The following is a 16,014-nucleotide window of genomic DNA, read 5'->3' as shown; positions in this document are numbered from 1 at the left end:
AGGAAGCTGCTATATCTTCCTTCTCCCTCATTTATTTTCAGAATAAAGGAAGTACTCATGAAAAATTGGTACCCTCCTCTCCAATTAATCAGATTGACTAAGTTGAGGAGGTACCTTTCTATTATGAACAGCGCGAGATCCATGAGATTTGAAATGGATTCCTTCCCTGGAAAAGGAAACACTGCTTTCAGTGATTGACTGCTTTGGTAGAGTGTGGAAAAAAGCAAAGATATTATTACCTCTAACCTTGAATTGGGGAAGGAGTTAAGGAGAAGGTTTGGGTACTGACTTGTGACCTGAATGGAATAGCAGAAGAGAAGTAGTTCTAGGACTTCAAGAGTTCCAGATTACTGTTCTTTAGGTTGGGAGAAGATTGTTATTATTATTATTATTATTATTATTATTATTATTTCTTCTCCTCCTTTTCCCTCATTTATTACCTTTTCCTCTTCCCTCTTTCTCTCCCCTCTCTCTGACTCTCTGTTTCTTTGTCCTTTTCTTGCAGTTGGGAAGTCCATAAGACCTTGTAGCAAGATGGGAGGAATTAATCCTAGGAATGAATAGACTCAGTAAAGGTTATTCCCTGTCATTCTTTCAGAAAAAATCTGTCTCATAATTATAAGATTATTATTGAATATTCTAATTTCTCCATTTAGGAGTCATTTTGATACACAATATAGATTGTAGTTTATGTGTCTATATGTACATATGTGTTGATCTAAGGATTTCTTTGTAGGAATCCCTGTACTTGACAGTTGCCATTTAAGTAGTCTCTTCCTCTGCCTCTATCCTTGTGTTGTAGTTTCTTTGAAACTCTGAGGAACCTGGGTGGTTTAGCAGAGAGTTCTGAACTGTACCCTCAAGAGAACCTGAGTTCAAATATGGCTTCAGGTATCGTTAGTTATGTGATCCTAGACAAGTCGTTGTCTCAGTTTTCTCATCTCTGATCACAGTAGCACTTGCCTGCCATGGTGGGAGAGGAGATCAAATGAGATAATATTTGGAAAGTACTTAACTTTTATGTGCCAATCTCTAAGCACAGCACTAAGGACCCAGAGGAAGGCAAAAGACAGTCCCTGCTCACGAGGACCCTCCAGTTTAATGGATGTGGAAGGGTAATTAGACCAACTGGGAGAAGGATTCTTCTTCTAACCCCATTCTCCAACTAAATGGAAAGCGTGAAGGATTTCCCAATGAGGAGATAGGAAGCTAGCACATAGTAGGTGCATAATAAATACTTATTCCCTTCTGTCCCCTTCTACCTCTCTATTTGTCTTTCCTATATGTTTATTGAATGAGACTCAAATCACCAGGCTTTCTAATTGACCACTGACACAAATAAAAGAACCCTAGGAAGAAATATTACTATCTTAATATTATCTTAATAATAACTGCAGGTATTCTAGTCTTATAAAGAGATAATTGGTGGAAAAATATGAAGACATTCTCAGTTAAAGTATTTTTAGATAGGAAATTGATAGAGAAAAATGGGACAGACTTGTTATAGCTCTGACATTAATATTTTTCTTAAAATGTGTCATCTAGAGCCAAACACAATACTACAGATGTGGTTTTAGCAGGGAAAGAGCAATGGATCCATCACCTGGCCTCTTAAAAGTCTTTCAACCTTACATTACAAAATTTAATACCTCTACCTACATAATCTATTTGTTGGTCTAAATTTAGCCACCTACATTTGCTTAAGCATTTATTAGGTGTGAGTCATAACTAAACAGCCAGCTTGGTCACTGGAATCTGGTCTTTGTCTGTAGAAAACTGTTGAGTAGGAGAATTATAATAGGAACAAAAATAAAAATGGAATTAGGGTTCTGAGCAGGCTGAGAACTATATTACAAAATAGAACAGGAGGAGTGGACAAGAGAAGTACAAAAATGGCCAGAAGATAGGGACAAGTAATTTTCAAAAGAATTGGAAACTATTAATAACCATATGAAGAATGTTCCAAAGCACTAGTAACTAAAGGAATGCAAATCAAAATAACTCTGTGACTTCACTTCACACCTTGCAAATTGGTAAAGACCAAAAAATAGCAGTTTTCAAAGTTGGGGGGCTTATTATGGAATGATAGACACACACACAACTACATGGTTATTGGAATTGTGAACTGATAAAAACCATTTTGGGAAGTAATTTGAAATTTGCCAAAGTGTCTCAGATGTCCACACCCTTTGTCCCAGAGATTCTGTTTCTGGTCTTATACCCCAAGGAGGGCATTGATATAAAGAAAGTTCCCATAGGCATCAAAATTCTACCAGAAACAGGTTTTTTTTGGTGATTAGCAAAGAATTGGAAACAAAGTAGCTTCAAAGAGTGATGGATAGACAAAGGCCAGGTAAATAGATATTGCCAAGGTGATGGGAACTCAGTGGAAAATTGAACCATTTGGGGAATGGCTAAACAAACTGTGATATTTGAATGTAATAAAATATTACTGTGAAATGGTGAATGTGAGAAATATAGAGAAGTATGAAATGGTTTATCTGAATATCAGATAACAAAGGGATATAAGTAGAGTCAAGAAAATAATATATACAATGGCTACAACAATATAAAAGAAAAGGATCGGCCCACACTCACCTAAACAATCGAATAAAATAAAAGGAAAATGAAAAGTACAAAAATTATAAAGAACAAGAGTGACTCAGAGGAGGAGATATGAGAATACCCCCATCATTCCTTTGTAGAGACGGGAGGTTCACAAGGTGCATCTATTTTCAGACTTTTCCTAAATAGTCATCATTTAGGTTGATTTTCCCCTCTTCTTTTCCTTTTATTTTTCTCTGAAAAAATAGCATTTAACACACAGGATAGCCATCTGGGAAGGAGAGAGAGGGATATTTGGGAAATTATAATGATAAAATACAGCAAAAATATCATTTAAAGCTTATTTTTTTTTAAATGAGAGGTACAAACTCAGTCCTTCAGGAAAACTGAATATGAAAAGATCACGGGTTCCAAACTGAATGGTGCCCCCTCCATTTTTCAGATGAGAAAGTAGCAATGATTTGCCCAAGGACACAAGTTAATAAGTGACAGAACCAGTCTTTTTTCCATGTTACCCTACAATCTCCTTTCTAATCTGAAGGGGAAGGAAATTCAAAGCTATCATCAAGAAGCTGGTATTTGTTCTGGCTCTTGAAGGAGGCTGGAATTTCAGGAGGTGCAGAAGGACCCATCAGGAACAAAGAAGAATATAATCTATTGGTCTCTTATTTTACTACAAGGAGTTTTAATGTATTTGTAAATGGATTTCAAAGAGTGATGGATAGACAAAGGCCTGGGTAGCTAGACATTACCAAGGTGACGAGAGATCTCAGTGGAGAACTGAAACAATTATCTGCAAAGGACTGCTTTCATCTGAAATATAGACTTAACTCTTGCAAGTAGGTTTTTCTTTGAAAATTCTCAACCCCTTCCTCTATTTTGTTACTATAAATTTGACCCCCAACATACAGAAAAACCAATCTTCATGCTCAAAATTCTTTTTTTTATATAGATATGGGACTTTTCCAGTTCACACATAGATTTCCTCTTAGTCTTTATCCTAATGACAGACTAATTTGATTTTCATTTCTTAACAAACTGAAGGATTACTGTTCTCATAATTTTTTATCTCTTGTCCATCTGACTAAATGCTACTAAAGCTGAGTGTTTGGTAAAATTTATACAAAACTGACCATAACCCAGTCCAATGGTCACTTCTTAAAACTGGAAGAAAAAAGAATCATTGATTTTGAATCTATGAATTTCACCTTTTGACTTCACTTTTAGAAATACGGCTTTGATTAGAGACATGCAAAAGTGCCCAGATTTCAGTGACTCTTTACTGGATGGATATATGTCTGGATTTAACAGTGCTACTGAACTACTTTCAGGGCTTGTCATGGAAGGTAAAACACAAAATACAAGGTGTGTTTTTCATGGGGGAAAAAAGTGATTTAGGGATAGCTAGGCCCAGTGGATAGAGAACCACCACTGGAGTCAGGAAGACCTGAGTTCATAACCGGCTTCAGACACTTAATAATTGCTTAGCTGTGTGACCTTGGGCAAGTTACTTAATCCCATTACTTTGCAAAAACAAAATAAAGTGATTTAGAGCAAATTTAAAACCTAAATTTCCTTATTATTTATTATATTTATAAAATCATTATTCCTTATTATAACATATCATTCCTTATTATTTTATATGTTATATTATTCATTATTATATTAAAACATAATATTATCATGCCTCATTATTATATTATCTCTTATTATTTATTAATACATGTTTATTGACTAGTGACTGAAATTATTCATTTATTTTTTTAACCAGAATTTGTTAAGCTGTTGCCATGTATAAGTCACATGCTGGGCTCTGGGGATTTTATTGGATTCAGTTCATTTCTTCTTAATAACTGCTTAATAGGTAGATATTAAGAGCTGGTTATATTCTAGGTATTGTGGAAGGGTTCTGATTTGATTCAATGTAATTCAGCAAACATTTACTTAATGTTTATCAGATTCCAATCAATCAAAGAGCTCCCCAACTACAAGGATTTTATAGTTTCCTGAGGGGGGTGTAGAGGAACCAGGTACACAAAGAAGTAAAAACAGTAATATATACGAATCAGGTCTAAAGTAATTTTGAGATATTGGGGTAGACATTAACTTTAGGAATGGACCATCAGAGTCCAAAGGGATATCTGAGCCCGTTTTGGTTCTAGGGGATCTCATACACTGCTGGAATTCATTCATTCATTCAACCATTTCCTTTGCTTCCTTTAAAATATAGCTCAGACATCTCTTCCCTGCATGCACCATCACCCTGCTATGTCATTAACTGCTTGTATTATTGTTCTCATTTTGTGGATCAGGAAACTGAGGTGAAGAGGAAGGGAACTAGGATGCCAGCCTAGGTGTCTTGTCATTCATGTCAAGTCATTTCTTAGGTGAAAGGGCTATCTATCTTTGTAGTGTGTTTTCCTCACGACAACTAAGGAAGGCAGTGCAAGCTTTATTATCATGTGGTTTTTGTTAGTGGGCTCTGAAAGCATGTCAGCTGTTGGATATGCCCCCCAAAACACATCATGTCAAGTCAGGGATCTCCAGCTGATAACAAGGAAAGGCCATCTTGAATGGCTCAGTATCCTCAGTGATATGACAGAGCTCCAGGATGGGGATCAGTGCAGAGGAGAAACCATTTGGGGAGAATCATGGGGTTCTACTTTCAAAAAGACCCATGAACCTTGAACCTATGGACCCAAGGCCTTATGGGCAGAAATACAAAGGATGACCAGTCTGGTAAGACCACTCAAAAGAAAAAAAAATGTGTCTAAGTGCCCATGATGGGGATAGATTTTAGGGGGACCCAGATGATCTGATGATGTGTCCATAAAATGGCAGAAGTAGACACTAGGCCTGAAGTCAAGGGAGATAGCTTGATATTAATATGAAAGACCATCTGGGTAGGAGTAGTTAGCAAACATTTATTAAAGTAAACTCTGTGTGTACAAAGACAAAAAAAACCCCTTCTGTTCTCAAGGAGTTTGCATTCTATCGAGAAAGAAAACACAAAATGTAAATATGCAAATGAAGCATGATTTCAAAATATAAAGTAGTTCAATTTAAGTCATTTAGGGAGAGAGGGACACTAGTTGTGGAAGGATTAAGGAAAGCCTTCCTAAATAAAGATGTAGCTTGAGCTAGGTCTGCAAAGAAGAGAGGGATAGGTGGGAAGGAATCTTTCCAGGGTCTTGAGCTAGTACCTGATGACTCTGGAGAAAAGGTTGCACTGGCTTGGGGCATCTGTAGGAGGGAGGACCTTTTCTTGGCCCTGGATGCCCATAAGTGAATTCCATCAGAATCACAAGGTTTGCTTGGACTCCCTTCCTCAAGCCTCCCCCCACCCTCCATTATTCTTAAATTTCAGGTCTAACTATAGTCCACCTCCCATTCAATGAACTTCATTGGCTCCCCATTGCTTTCAAGATAAAACATAATCTCCTGTTGGGCTTTTTCATTCTGCCCTTCATCCCCTTCTAGTCTTATTATATTTACATCCTTCCTTCAATATACTCTGAAATCTAGTGACTCTGGTCTGTTTTTCCTCAATCTTCTGTCCCTGAGTGTTTTCCCTGGCTGTCTCCCACGTCTGGAACTTACTCTCTCCCACCCCCTCTCCCTCTGTCTCCCACCTCCTTTGACTCTCTCTTTCTTTCTGTCTGTCTCCCCCCCCCCTTCATTTCCACTTTCTAACTTCTCTGGTTTCCTTCAAGTCTCAGATAAACTTCTATCTTCTTCAAGAAGTCTTTCCCAGTGTTGATGCCTTCCCTTTGTGTGTTCTTCTCAGTTTATCCCACCTAGATCATATTTGTACATAGCTGTTTGCCTGCTATCTCTTCCATTCAAATGTGAACTCCTTAGCATCAGTGAATTATTTTTTTCTCTTCTTTATATTGCTAGTACTTACATGGTACCCCCAATGGAGAAGGTATTAAATGAATCTAGTTGAATGAATGAATGACATAGTTTATTCTTTTCAGAGGGAGTAATAGGAGGAAATCAAGATTGTACTGTTTGTTGTCTTCCTTCCTTCCTTTTTTCCCCTTCTTTCTTGTTCATTCTCTCTCTCTCTCTCTCTCTCTCTCTCTCTCTCTCTCTCTCTCTTTCATTTTCTTTCTTTCTCTCCTTCTGTGAGGCAAATGGGGTTAAAAGACTTGTCCAGGGTCACACCACTAGTAAGTGATAATTGTCTAAGACTAGATTTGAACTCAGGTCCTCTTGACCCTAGGACTGGTGCTCCATCCCTTGCACCACCTACCTAGGTCTGATTGGGTTGTTTTCAAGGGCATGAATGGCATAGAAGTTGGGCAGGTTAAAGCTAAGAATGGGCCAAAAAGCATGTGATCAATGGTCAAACTCAGAGTCTGGTATTTGTGGAAAATTTACTTGTTCCTAGCTGGAGGAAAGCCTTACAACACATATCTCTGATAAAGGGTTTTCATCTATGTTACATAAGAAACTGGTGGAAATTATCTGACTTTAGTCAGATTAGAAGAATAATGGCTGAAGGATTTGCACAACTTTTTCAAAGGAAGAAATCCAGGCTAACAATAATCATCTGAAAAAATACTCTAAATCACCAATAATTACAGAAATGCAAATTCCAGCAAATCTGAATTTCCACCATTCATCCAAATGGCAAAGGAACCCAGGAAGAAAATGTCCAATGCTGAAGGGAAAACAGGTATGGAGATAGTACGGTGGAAGCATGAATTGGTCTTGTTCTGGAAAGTCATTTGGAACCATACCCAGCAAGTTACCAAACTGTATAAACCCTCTGACCCATGCCTAGGTTCATATCCCAAAGAAATCGAGAAAGAGAAAAAGAAATGTATATATACATACAAAATATTTTAGAGTAGCTCTTTCATTGTAGCGTCAAATTGAAAACTAAGGGGGTGTCCTCCTACTGGGTGAAGAGAGAGATAATTGCGGTATATGGATATAATAAATATTATTGTGACATAAGAAATAATGAAATGGAAAATTTCAGAGGAAACTAGAAAGGCCTTTATGAACTGATACAGAGGGAGATGAAAGGACTAGGAGGACAATTTGTACAATAATAATGTTATAGTGGAAAATTCAAAATAAATTGAATCTTTCTAAAAAAGAAACTAACTTTGATCACTACAATGATAAATCATAAGTCCAAAAGAATGCATTTGAAGCCTACCATTCAACTCCTGACAAAGAGAAGGTGAACTTAAAATTCAGAAAGGAAGTCACATTTTTTTGGCTAATGTTAGGATTTGTTTTGCTCAGCTATGCAGTTATATGGTAAGGATTTTACTCTTTTGTGTGTTTGTGTGTGTGTGTGTTTAGTTGGAGAGTGGGTCATAAGAGGAACTGCTTAATAGAAAACGAAAGAAAAGACAACTATTTAGGTTTTATGTTACCATACCCCATGGTCCATTATTTTTCTCTCTATGTAGTACCTTGCAGAAACTTCCTCTTTAAAATAACTATGCCTTTTTGGGGGGGAGCATAAGGAAAAGGGTAGAGCCAGGAAAGAAACCCCTTCTGTCTTTTTCCTGTGAGAGACCTAGAGGTTAGGATGGGGTATCCAGGAATGCCAAGTATCAGAGGGTCATGTATTTAATTTGACAGGGACCTTAGAGGTCATCCAATCCAATTCCTCTTTTATAAATAAGGCCCATTGGATAATACATTTAGAACCGAGATCACAAAGTATACCCCATTCCCTCATTTTAGAGATGAAGAAAGCGATGGGAGGGAGGTGAAGTGACTTGCCCAGGATCACTCTGCTATAGGACATCAGAGGCACGATTTGAACTGACATCTTTTTGATTCCTAGTTTATCCATCATAGGACTTGGAAGGGATAGAACCCCGGGGATGACATTTGCCCAGTCTTTGGTAGAAAAGGATACCCAGAGTGGATGGGATAGTCATGGCAATCTTCCTCTGCTTCAGGTTTCTGTAGTGGTGAAGCGTCAGGGTCTATGAGCAGGAGAAATGGTAGGAATATCTTCTTCCAACTGAGCAAGTAAGACCTGAGGGGTTCATCAAGTCCATTTCTCTTCCTCAGAATAATTCTGCACTTAAAAGGAGATGAGTGTCTGTTCTATTTTTAAAATATCTTCAGGAAAGACGATTCTAAAATCCTTTCAATTGCTCATTTCATCAAGAGGTCTACAAAATTTCTTTTTACATAAGCCTAGACAGGTCAGGTCATTTCCCAAAGACCCTAGGAGGACCCAGGCAGAGCCCAGTATCTTTTATCCTGAGATATACCAATAACCCTTCCAAATAATAGATAAAAAGAGTTCAAAAGCAGAAAAAAATGGAAAAATTTGAACTCTCAGACAGTGAAGAACCCACATTTTTACATGAAATCGAGTGATTTCGAAGATGACTTTTCTCTTGTTAAGCTTTATCCAGAGTTTTATTAATCCTTAAGAAAGAGGGAGAAGAACCACATTTTTGCCTGCATGCAAGGGAAAATGGTATCATTTTAAAGAAGGAATTTCAATAAAATAAGGAAATACTTTTAAGAAAAATGAATTCTGAAGATGGGCCAATATTCAGCTCCTTTGAAGAAAGGGGGCAGGTCTACTCACTCTTAAGGTTGTCCAGCAACTTGTCTAGCAAAGTCATAAACTTGGACACTTGGTGAACGGTGAAGTTCTTGTCTCTGGCCCACCAGAATCCGGATGTATAATAATCAAGAAGAATGGCTTCCTTTAGAGAAGTAGGAAGCTTCCGGAAGTTCAAGAACTCTTCCAGTTTTCTGTAACCAAAAGAGAATCATGAAAATTAAGTCTAAGCCTAGTTGAGTCAAACTGCAACCTCTAATTGTTGTTTGTGAAGGAGGGATCCTGCAATATTAAATGGCATGATATTGGCTCCCACCAAGTTGATGTATCTGTCATTCATTGCTGCCTTCAACACTTACTGTTCTGAGCTTGGTTGGTTAAAGAATTGGAAGGCTTCAAGAAAATTCTAATCAAAACGGGGAGAGGAGAGTAAATTTGCAAATTCTCCCAGGTATGTCAATTCGTGACTACTTTAGTGATGATGTAGGATTTATTTATTTGCTTATTTATTTATTTATTTGTTTGTTTGTTTACTTAATTATTTTATTAAAGATTTTATTTGAGTTTTACAATTTTTCCCCCAATCTTACTCCCCCCCTCCCCTGAAAGTAATCTGTCAGTCTTTACTTTGTTTCCATGTTGTACATTGATCCAAATTGAGTGTGATGAGACAGGAATCATAGATGATGTATGATTTAAACAAAGGCAGTGGATTTTGACTTGGAAGACCTGACTTTGAGTCTCACCTCTGCCCCTTCCTACTTGGGTGACCTTGGAAAAGTCACTTAACCATTATGTTTTCTTATCTGTTTTCTTATCTGTTAAATAATCAGACTAGATTTGATGCCTTCCCAAACTCCTTCCAGTATCAAATTTAGGATTCTAGGAATTAACCTATTCAAATTTTCTTCTCTGGTAATAATTCTCAGCCTTTTGGAGCACAGGGTTTGATAGCAAAGAGTAAGCACGTAACAAATGTTTGTGATGAATCCAACGATAATTAGGTAGATATCAAGTCTTTGCTTTAGGGCAAAGAATTAGGAAAATGTGAACAGCATCACCTGGGGTACACTTTCTCTCTGGCCTTCCCTGCCTCTGCTTCCCCAATATTGAAAGTGGTAGTGTTCCAACATGGCTAATGTGGAAATAGGCTTAACATGATTATACATGTATAACCTATAGCAGATTACTTGCTGTTTTGGGGGGGAGGAAGGAGAAATATTTGGACCTCAAATCTAATAAAAATGAATATTGAAAATTACCATTACACATAATTGGAAAAACTACTTTTAAGTATAATTTAAAAAAGGAACAAAGAAAGTGGTAGTGGTCATGGCCTTATCCCAGGGGGCACTTTTTCCCTTGCCTCCTCCCAACCCTCAAAACAGAAATAATACACTCAGTTCAGGGGCCTTTCCTCATCCTTTAATAACTTAGAAACTTTGTGGTTCTTTAGAATGTATTTCTTCTGCCCAGAGCTTACATCATAGGTAAATCTAAATGACACTCCCCACACCCCCTCAAACCCTCCTACATACACATATAGCTGCCACTTGCCCCAGGTGCTGAAACTACTAGTTATCATTAAAACAAGGGGCCCTTTTAAACATCAAAATAATTTCACAGTTTCACATATGATCATCGTTGTACAATTAGTATTCATTGATTAAAAAAAATACAAACTTGGGAACAACTAACTCTAGAATAAGGAATACAAAACCTTGAAGAAAAATGCCTGGAATAATTGGTGAGATAATGTGTATTTTTCTAAGGGAACCACATTCTTCCCCAGAAGTGAAGACACGGGTAGCCTTGGATACACCAAACTCAGACACAAGCTTCATTGTCCCGGCTTGTGGCCAACTTTCATCAGTGTCTACTTCCTTTTATGATTTTGTTCCCTATTTCATGGACTCATAGGTTTTTAGAGATAGAAGGGAATTTAGAAGTCTAATCCCAATCCCCTCATTTCAGAGAGGAAGAATCTGAACAGAAGAGAAGTGAAAACACTTGGACAAATAGTAATTTTTGATTTTCATATTCTCAGCACCTGGCCTAGGGTGCTTAAACAAAGAAATTGTTTAATAAATATTTGCTGAATTGAGTGGCAGTGGGAGATCCTGGATTGTGGCCCAGCTTTCTTGACTTTTGGTTCTCTACCCTTCCCATGATCAGATTTCTTTCCTTTGTATACCTCTAGAGAATAGCAGAGACACTCTAAGGCTCTCCTTTATTTCAGAAAGTATGGTTGTGACCAATTTCATCTCATTGGATTGCAGGGATGTTAAAAAAAAAACCTGACATGTTTTTATAATCTTTGTGGCAAAATGCTTTATGCAACATTTAATTTTTTTGAACTTCCTTATGGGGCAAGGAGTGTGAGACATTGGAATGAAACTGGATAATTATTTTAGAGAGCCTTGAAAACTGTGACCCTTCAATTTTCTCCTTTGCTGGGAAAGTTGCTAGATTGAATTCCAGTGTTAAAATACTCACTTTTGAACCCCATGTATGTTTTCATTTAGCAGATCATTGATTTGGGGATCTGAAAGGAAATCTGAAGTCAGGATCTTTGAAGAGTCTGTCTTGTCTGGAATTTTCTAGGAAAAAGACAATGGTGAAGATTATTTCAGTACCCACTTGGACCCAGAGCCTATTCTGCTATCAAGTTGTACAGACCTAATCCATATGTACTGAAATAGAGTTTGGATCTATTCTTTTTTATTTTTTTTCCTTTTTGGATCTATTCTTTCAGTAAAGAAACATAAGAACAACTTCTCCTAAAACACTGGTCATTTCTATGCTAGTTGGAACAAGAATCCCCTTAATTAGCCCTGGATTTATGTGATACCTCTCTTCTGAACCCTTCAGTTTGGGAGAAAGGATCATAAACTAAGAATCAGAACAGTCATTCTACTATGACCCTATGTTTGACCAGCCATATGGCTTTAAGTAAATCCTTGACTCTCTTCTAATCTTCCTTTTGTTTCTTAGGAATCTTGAAAGTATGTTGCCCTTTTTTTCTGTGACATTTGTGATTCTTTCTTCTCCACCTCAAGGAGTTCAAGGACTCTTGAGGTTGTGTGGCTTGAGTTTTGTCTTTCATAAGCTGACCGGAAGACACCGTAACATTATACTAATTTCCCAAAAGCTACTGCATTCTCATCAGATGCCATCAGATGGCATACAACTTGCAATACCCAGACTCCAGAGAAGTAGTTTGGACTAACTTCAGTTGACAGGGTTTCAAGTCAATCTAAAGGGACAAAATGAAATATTCCTGAAAACATTAAAATATAAAATGTACTACTATAATTAGCTCATGAGCTCCTACCCTGTCTGGGTTTCCTTCTCTCATTTCTATGTTTAGAAAAATTAAGAGTCAGGGAGTTAGTATGGTATTATTATGTATTAATCAATTAATCACTTAAAAATTATTTACCTACTTTGGCCTCGTTGTATGGTAGACAATGACTATGCAAATAGAAATGCAAACACTGTCTTCAAACAGCTTATGTTCCAATAGAAGAATACAGATATGATTTTGGTTGCTCAGTCATTTTTCAATTGTGTCTGACTTTTTGTGACCCCATTTGAGGTCTTCTTGGCAAAATATTAGAGTGGTTTGTCATTTCCTTCTCCAATTTATTTTACAGATAAGTAGATGGTTGATTGTTGTCCTTCATTCTCAAAGAGGACCAAAATGACATCACTCTATTAGAGTCAAGTTGCCGTGTGTCCCACTAAGGTGGATCAGAACAATATGAACTCGGAATGCCCTACCACAGGTTGGGCACAAAATGGCATTGTAAACAGTTGGGTTGGATGCTCTAAATTTGTGCATCTTGTGGTTTGTTTGCTTTTTGAGATATTTCAATGCTGCTTAGTTCGTAGAGTCCAGTGCCTTTTCTGATGAGGGCATACCATGCTGGGATATCCTGTGCTAGTGTCTCCCATGCTGCACAAGCCATTCGAAAGGTCTTGAGAGAGAACTTGAAAGTGATGTTATATTGCTTTTTTTTGAACACCATGTGAATGAACTCTTTATAAAATAGCCTTTTTTGGCAAGCTTACATTTGGCATTCAAACAATGTAACCAGTAAAGTAAATTTTGGGGGTTGCATATTTTCCCCTAGTTTGTATATATTTGTTTGCATGTTTGCATTAGACTATAAGCTTCTTGTGGGAGGGGACTGTCTTTTGCCTCTTTTTACATCCCCAGAGGCTAGCATATAGTAGAGTTGTGCTCTCTGTACATAAGTAAATAAAACATACACATATACAAAAAAACAGCAAGATGATTTGATTGGGAAGGGAGAATTGGGGAAACAAGAAAGGTATCTTCAAGGAGGAACTGATTTCTGACTATCTGTGTCAAAAATAAGGATGGAACTGAATATCATATACTGAAAATATTACAGAATAAAGTAAAAAGGAAGTAGATTGAATGTTCCTACACGAAGGGATCCATATGCAGCTGTCTCCTAAACCTTCTCCTGATTGCCTTCCTAGACACTTTGAGATAACTGAAGGACATTCATCCATTTGCATCCATATTTCATGGAAAATGATTCAGGTTACAGCTTTACCCTGACACTAGATCAAGGACTAGAGAAAAGGAAATATGGAGAGAGTGCTAGGGAAGCAATATTCTCCCAGTTCACAATCTCATCCCTGTCTCTGTTTCAGAATCAGTAACTTTTCCACTCTGCTACTCTCCAGGATGGTTCAGATTCATATGCCTCATCCCACAGCCAAGGGAAACACTGGCCCTGGTCTCTATGTTGTTCTTGTGGTTCTGATCATAGGTAACTTGTACCTCAGACAGCAGCCAGTTGCAGCAGCCCCATCCTCTTTCATAGAAACTCAAAAAGTCAAGTCCAAAGTCAGCTGCCCCAATCTGGATTGAACTCGGAATGTCTCAGTGGATGGACTGTGCCCTCTCTTTTCTCAGTCACAACCCCTGCCCCCTTTATTGCCCATCAGAGTTCCCTACCCTCTTGGTAAAGGAAGAGAAAGGTGATTGATTGATCTCCTTCATTCCAGGATCATCCACTGCTCCTTTGCCAGCTTGCCTTCTCAATCATTCCCTTAAGTCCAGGAGTAAATAATTCAAAGAAATAATAGTAAGGATGATATGGAAAAAATTTTTGATGTTGTACATTTTTCTAGTAGATTGTATTTATTTGTTTGCATGTTGCTTTTCCCATTAGACTATAAGTTTCTTGAGGGTGGGAACTGTCTGTTGCCTCTTTTGGATTCCTAGAGGCTGACCTATGGTAGACACCTGAAAAATGTTAACTGGGAGACTGATTGATTGAAAATAGAGGTATGGTTTACATTTCAATACATATAAAATAACTGATCATTTTTTTTTTTGTAAGCATCAGGGACATGATCAGGGCACAGAACTAGAACATATCTTAGAGGTCATCTAGTCTAACTTCCTCATTTTATAGATGGAAAAAAATTGAATCCCAGAAAGAACAGGTGATTGGTTCAGTCATAGAGGCAGGCAATGGCAGAGGCAGGTTATCCAGTGCTTTCTCCACTGAACCATTTCCTTTGCTTTCATCAGTCTGGGGAAGTCCTGGTGTGGAAATTCTCTCCACTAAGGTAACTTAGATATTAATAGAATCTACTATTTTAAAGTGTTTTATAAATCTAGTAAGCTGTATTTGAGCCTCATATTGTGTTGCCATTACTAATAACTGTTAATATATGGAGCAGGAAGCACAAGATCAGAGAGGTTAATAACTTGCCCAGGGTCACACAACTAGTAATTACAACTCAAGTCTTCCTGCTATGCTCTATCTACTGCACATCTAGTGGCTTCCATTATTGCTGCTCACATGGGACAGATTGGACAGCATAGTCTCATAGACTCATAGTCTCGTCTCAGATACTCGCTAGCTGTGTGACCTTGGGCAAGTCACTTAACCCTATTTGCCTCAGTTTCCCCATCTATAAAATGATCTGGAGAAGGAAATGGCAAACCACTCCAATATCTTTGCCAAGAAAACCCCAAATGGGGGGAACTAGGTGACTCAGTGTTAGAGCACTGTCCTTGGAGACAGGAAGACCTGAAGTCAGGAAGACCTGAATTCAAATCCAGCCTCAGACACTTAATAATTCCCTAGCTGTATGACCTTGAGCTAGTCAGTTAACCCCATTGCCTTGCCCATCCCCAAGAAAAAAGAAAATAAAAAAGAAAACCCAAAATGGGGTCACAAAGAGTTGGAGACAACTGAAAAAATGACTGAACATAACATAGATTATATTGGTACCAGGACTAGTAATATGATTGTTTCCTTGAATTCTACCATTTTTCTCTAGTTTATTTTAAAAAGGAAATTGCATTAAGATAATTTGATTAAAGTTCTTATTACAAGGGGACATTTCTTCCTTTTCTTTTACTTTCCAACCCCCTTAATTCTGGTGTCTCTTCTCTGATAATTATTGGCTAATTATTCAGTGTATGACTTATTTTGCTTGTATTTGTTTGCATGCCCTCTTCATTAGTCTGAAGGTTCTGTGAGGGCAGGAACTTCTTTTGCCTCTTTTTTGTCTCTCAGTAATTAGCATAGTCTCTAGCATATAGTAGGTGTTAATAAATGTTTATTGACTGATTTAATTATAAAAATAAAATGAATTAGAAAACAAAGTGAAACTCATGATGGTTCCTGAGAAGGGACATATTAGCAAATTATGTTATTCAATCATTTTCAGTAGCATCTAATTTTTCATGACTCCCAAAGATACTGGAATGTTTTGCTATTTCCTTCTCCAGCTCATTTTACAGATTAGGAAACTGAGGTAGACAAGGTGAAGTGACTCACCCAGGGTCATACAACTAGTAAGTCTGAAGATGGATTTGAACTGAAGATGAA

At 37.5% G+C, this 16,014-nt stretch overlaps 1 protein-coding gene across 1 annotated transcript in view; it reads right to left on the bottom strand.

The window, feature by feature from the left end:
* CABCOCO1 (ciliary associated calcium binding coiled-coil 1) overlaps positions 1-16,014 on the bottom strand; it is a 167,483-nt gene that overhangs the window by 117,877 nt on the left and 33,592 nt on the right. Inside the window, exons 2-3 of the mRNA XM_074236306.1 lie at positions 11,621-11,724; positions 9,149-9,318 (exon numbers count right to left, since the gene is read on the bottom strand). Coding sequence (XP_074092407.1) covers positions 9,149-9,318; positions 11,621-11,724 — 274 coding nt within the window. The remainder of the gene's footprint in view (positions 1-9,148; positions 9,319-11,620; positions 11,725-16,014) is intronic.

This window comes from Macrotis lagotis, chromosome 4 (assembly GCF_037893015.1).
Source record: "Macrotis lagotis isolate mMagLag1 chromosome 4, bilby.v1.9.chrom.fasta, whole genome shotgun sequence".
NCBI classification, from domain to species: domain Eukaryota; kingdom Metazoa; phylum Chordata; class Mammalia; order Peramelemorphia; family Peramelidae; genus Macrotis; species Macrotis lagotis.
The sequence above is the reverse complement of the archived record's forward strand: the minus strand, read 5'-3'. Positions and strand labels throughout refer to the sequence as shown.